Genomic DNA, 5,903 nt, shown 5'->3' with positions numbered 1-5,903 from the left:
TCAGTCCAGAATGAACAGGTCTTTTCAAAAACAAAATGTGTGTTTCATGTCCATATATGGTCATTTCAGTCCAGAATGAACAGGTTTTATCTGTCCCGTACGTCCAGAATGTCAGTCCAGAATGAATAGGCTTTTTCAAAAAGCAAAATGTGTGTCCCTTGTCCATATATGGCCATTTCAGTTCAGAATGAACAGGTTTTATCTGTCCTATACGTCCAGAATATGTGTATAGTGTCCCTATCCCTGTCTGATGATTGGATACTTTGAGGATTTGTCAAGCTTCACATGATAATTCGGCCCTCCAGATAAAATCATTCATTCATTCAGAATATATATAAAGAATGTAGAATTCAGAATATATAAAGAATGTATAGATCACAGAGTTCATAACTCTAGAATACATAGAATAAAAGTTCACCGCTTCACTTTGAAACGAGGTTTGATTTTTATCATAACATCTCATAATTCTGATGTCATGAAAACAGCAATTTGCAGGAGATTCTGAGATTATCGGCTGTCTATCTATTGACCAGCGTTGCAAGCTGGTAAATACAAAACAGAATTCAGGAAGGGAACTTTCTATGAAACTCATGGATTACAAGCAGTGGTGTAAAGTAACTAGATTTACTTAAGTACTGTACAATTTTGTTTAACATTTGAGTACTTTTTCCACCACTGATTACAAGTGTGCAAATGGAGATTATGATGTGCTTGGACCTGAAGTCTGCTGGCCGTGGATTCCTTGTGACTTTCTTCAGTGCAACCACTTTCCCAGAATTGCACCTTTTCTAGTAGGGGTGGGTGATATGGTGATAAATATCGTTGAGACACAATGTCTCCACAGTCCACAACATGCCTTTTCAGAGATCGTAGCCTATGTATTGTGATACAATGGAGTGAGCCTGGTTGAAATTAATACAGACATTCATTGCAGAATTCAATTTTAACCTGCATTTTGGTCTAGATCAGTAGTTCTCCAACTTTAAAATGTCAAGGTCACACCTTAACTCTGACAGTATACAAATGAAACCAAATGGACCCGTTCATTTCTATACTGTCAAAGTACATACTTGTACCGGTTTATGGGTCAATTTAGACCTCCCAAAAGGAACCCAGAGAGTCCCTCCCTGGACCCCACTTTGAGGACCACTGGTCTAAATGGTCTGTTACTCCTTTTTTTTAGTTTTTGGTTACCTTGTAGGCAGTGGTGTGATATGGATTTTAGAAGTGTGGGTCCTCTAAATTCATGACGTCATGCGCGCACGCTGTTTTTATTGTTAAGTGATTGTTAAGTGTGTGTTTAGTGTGTGCATATGAGGCACGCGTGCGTGCAGCAAAATAAGTGTGAGCTCGCCGAGCCCACGCGAGCCCATGGCATCTCACCCCTGCTTGTAGGTGGATGTAGGCCTACTGTTAAAGGACAACTTTGTTTTTTTACAACAGGGGTTAAAATTTTAGATTGTAATTGGAGCAAAGAAAATATGAGTCTTAAAATGTTTTCATTTACTGCTTTCTATCGTTTTAGTGATTTTAATGTCATTGATTTCATTGGTTGGGGGAATGCGTGAAAGTGGCTAAATATGTCTTTTTCGATAAGCCCATTCCCAAGATGCACCGCAATCTTTCATGGGCAGATGATACAAAATCATAAGTAGCCATAATCAATTCACAAAGCAGGTAAGGAACAGAAACTATTCATGTGAGCACAGTTGATTTGATTTCAACCATAACCTGAGTCCTCTGTAAAAGACATTACCATCTGTCTCTAGTTTTAAAACTGTAGGCAAAGATCTTTCAATGGGATTTCCATATTTCCCAGCAACTTCAGAGGATTGAATGTTTGACCAGCAGGTGGCACCATGGAGCTTGTTCACACATGTAGCAAATGCATAGAGCAGGGGTCTTCAACAGGGGGTCCGGGACCCCTATAGGGGGTCCTCAGAGTTACTACAGGGGGTCCTTAAAATCTTTGTGTGATAGAAACTTTTTTTCCTCCTTTTTTATATTAACCACTTGAACCCTAACGTCCATATTCTGAGAAATGTAGTCAAAAATAGCTGATCTACAAGCTCACAACGCCTTGCAGCGTGAGGCGTTGTGAGCTTGTGGATCGGCTATTTTTGGCAAAAAGGTTTGGTGTAGAGGGAAAAAAAGAGCACACTAAGTACAGAGTGAAAGGTCAAGTTTATTAAGTATTGATGGTTCAAGTGGTTACATATCTGATAACACAAATTGACATGAATCCAAAATACACTGATGATTGTGCTGTCAAACGATGAAACTATATGGAATCTGGGGGTCCCTGCTTCATCGGCTAAGGGGCCACCTTCGCCTGAAAACGTTGAAGACCCCTGGCATAGAGACAGTGTAGTGCCTCAGTAAACTAGGAGCACATGGCAAACCAACCTAGCATCAGTCTAGCTCTAAACAATGTATTATTAAAAAAGAAAAATCACACCCAGGGTGAAGTGAGCGGTGCTATTTAGTTGAGATCAACTTAAGAGAGACTGATGCTAGTTTAGGCTATTGGTTTACCTGTGATCCTAGCATCAGTTTAAACGTAATATAAAGAAAAGAAAATTAAGTTAGCAGTGCTATTTAGTCAAGTTCAACTTAATTTTATATTGAACGATGAATAGAGATGATGAAGACATGAATGCAGTAGTATTTAATTATGTTATTTATTATGCACTTATATTTGATATGATATTTTTGAACACTTTGGCGCAGGCAACATTGCAAGAGAACTAAACTCACGAATTAACATTTTTCTAGAAAGGTTTCATAAACCAGTAAGACTCCCTAATCGGGAGATAAGCAACCGTCAGGTCACATGTATACACAAATAGGCCAAAATGTGTTTTGCAAGATTGCATGTGTATCGTAATACAGCTTGGAAATATATTGTGATATTGTATTTTTCCATATCGCCCACCCCTACTTTTTAGTTTAATTTAGCGTCCCTTGAAGCTTGGCCGGGACGTACGTACAAACAGACGTGGGACAAACAGACAATGTAGGAGCGGTTTGCACCGTTCATAAACATTTGAAATTGAACGATATAGGTAAATAATGAACCTATCATCTGAATAACATGCTATCTAAATGTCATTTTAACCTATTTGCATAAGTCAAGGCTTGGTCTAAGGTGGAGTCTGAAGAGGTGAGTGGTCAGATGACAGTGGTTCACCATCCCTTACAGTCTATGTCACTGGTTCCCCAACACAGTGAAATCTCTCAACATATTTCTAGTATGTGTCATTATTTCGACTAAGGGTTTGGGTTAGGTTTAGGCATAGTTTTACTGAGGTTAGGGTTTGGGTTAGGTTTAGGCATAGTGGCTAACAATCACTAGGAACAAATGGAACGTCGAACAAATGTTATGTCGAAACGGGATTTGTAGTTCGAGGACAAATTGTTATGGGTCTTTTTATTTTATTTTATTTCCTACTATTTGTTTTTAATTATGCATTTCAAAACATTTTCCAAAAAGACTACCACCCCCGCCCCCCCCCCTCCCCAATATTTAATTGATTTCATTCATAAATAAAAGCAAAATCTAAGAAATTCTATACATTAGGAAAAGTATGTTTAAGAAGTAGTGAAAATAGCTGATCTACAAGCTCACTGTGAGCTTGTAGATCAGCTATTTTCACTAGTTTGGGCCTGGTCAAATGCCTAATTTCTCTTTTGGGTCTGAACACACACACACACACACACACACACACACACACACACACACACACACACACACACACACACACACACACACACACACACACACACACACACACACACACACACACACACACACACACACACCATGACAGAAATTAGAACCACAATACCTCCAAGTAAACAGTTTTAATATTTTATTATGGTGTTATAATTTTATTAACAGTGATTCAAGTGACTGCAGGGTTCATAGTCTACCTCAGCCGTTCTGGTTTCATAAAACTAATGTAATATTTAACATGCTGACCTCTGCTAGCCATCATATTATAACATGTCATTCTTTATAATGTCATAAAGACATTGTTCCAACGTGATGATTCTATATTAGGATATAGTGTAAAAATAGTACAGTACAGTTAAGTGCAAGAGTAAAAGTATTATAATAGTCTGATACATTTTATAGTAAAGCATCTCGATATTTAATACTGAGATAATTACATTTCTATAATTCCCCTAATATTAATTACCATTTATTGTTGGCACTAGTACTATTACTAATATGATTAATACATCATCATCATCATCATCATCATCATCATGTCTAACTACGTGGTTCCAGAGTTACACTGATCTTCCATGGTAACATCTTCAGAGGTACAGTACGACTAGGGCAAATGAATGGAAAGAGTGTGTCAGTGAAAGTGTGTGTGAAGGTGTGTATGTGTGTGTTAGTATCAGGATCAGAGAAGGACAGCTTTCCTTTGTTCCAGTCCAGCTGGACTCTGATCTTCTTGGGGTTCTGCTGCACTGAGAGAACAGTGGCTGACCCTGGTGAGGAGACTGCTTTGTATTTACCTTCATATAAATATATGCTCCAGAGATGACCCCCTCCCTTTCCCTTCCTCTGATAAGACTCTGCTAACACACCAAGTCCCCAGTATGTATTGTCTCCAACCTCAACATCCCAGCTGTGAGTCCCAGAGTTAAAGCCCTCAGAACCCAGGACACGGACCTTTTTGTCAAACCTCTCTGGGTTGTCAGGAAGCTGCTGTTCATCTCCACTTCTCACACTGGTCAGATCATCAGACAGGATGAGTTTTGGATGGGCAGTGTTGGGGTCCAGAATGACAGGAGTGTAGGAGACAATGTCCTTCATCTTGTCCCAGACTCTGAAGGTCAGGTTCTTCAGGTGTTTGGTCTCGTCTATCAGTGCTCCTGAGACCGGCTGTGGGTCCTGCAGTGTGAACTGGACTCTTTCCACTGTGGTCTTGTAGTTCTGCAGGAATGAGATGTGTTCAGCTCTCAGATCCTCCTCTATGGCTCTGATTGTGTCTGAAAGGGTTGATATGTCTCTGTTCAGACCCTCAATCTTCTCCTTCACCATCTGAGTCTTCTGCTGCTCTTTCTCCCTCAGTGCAGTGATCCTGGCCTCCTCTTCCTCTTGTAGAAACTGATGCATCTTCTTAAAGTGTTCCTTCATCTGCATCTCTGTGTGCCGGGCCCGGACCTTAATGTGTTCTGCTGTTTGGTCACAGTTTGTTTTAACTTTATTAAGGACCTCCAGTTTCTCCTGTAAAGGCTTCAGTGATTTCTGGACTTCCTCCTTGTGATCCAGTGCAGCTTCATCGATGGGTCTGATTCTGTGGTTGATGTGTTTTTTAGAATCCCGACACACAAGACACACGGTCAGTTGACATTCCAGACAGAACAGTTTGAGTTTCTCAGCATGCAGACTGCAGAGAACCTCAGACCCTGTTGAAGCTCTCTGATGTCTCTCCTGTATGAAGGCCTCACACAGGTTCTTCAGAGCCAGGTTTCTGGGTGGATCCACTGAATGTCTCTCCTTACAAACTGGACATTCTTTTATTACCTTCTCTCTCCACCATTCCTGCAGACAGGCTTTACAGAAGCTGTGGCTGCAGGACAGGATAACAGGATCTTTAAAGATGTCACAACACACAGGACAGCAATAATCCACTTCTGGGCGAGATGCATTGGATGCCATCTTGTCCCTGAATGAAGCAACAAACACTCTGCTCAATAAAGGAAATCAGACAGTCAGTGGTGGTAAAACTCCCTCCTCTAGAATGTTCCCTGAAGTTTACTTTCACTTTGAATGGTGGTTGTTGTTAAAGTCCATTCAGCTGACAGAGTCAGCAGCAGGTTCCAGTGGTCTGGGTCAGTATTCCCTCCTGTAGCTGTGGAAAGACTGTCTGTCCTCCTCACTG

At 40.5% G+C, this 5,903-nt stretch overlaps 1 protein-coding gene across 1 annotated transcript; it reads right to left on the bottom strand.

The window, feature by feature from the left end:
* Positions 1 to 4,276: 4,276 nt before the first annotated feature.
* LOC308283134 (nuclear factor 7, ovary-like) lies at positions 4,277 to 5,680 on the bottom strand (the record flags this gene model as incomplete). Its single annotated transcript, XM_080723515.1, has 1 exon — positions 4,277 to 5,680. The coding sequence occupies one exon, from the start codon at positions 5,678 to 5,680 to the stop codon at positions 4,277 to 4,279; it is 1,404 nt and encodes a 467-aa protein (XP_080579641.1).
* Between the last annotated feature and the right edge of the window lie 223 nt (positions 5,681 to 5,903).

This window comes from Nannobrachium achirus, assembly GCF_963921795.1.
Source record: "Nannobrachium achirus genome assembly, chromosome: 4".
Taxonomy (NCBI): Eukaryota; Metazoa; Chordata; class Actinopteri; order Myctophiformes; family Myctophidae; genus Nannobrachium; species Nannobrachium achirus.
This window is presented reverse-complemented; position numbering and strand designations above follow the sequence as displayed.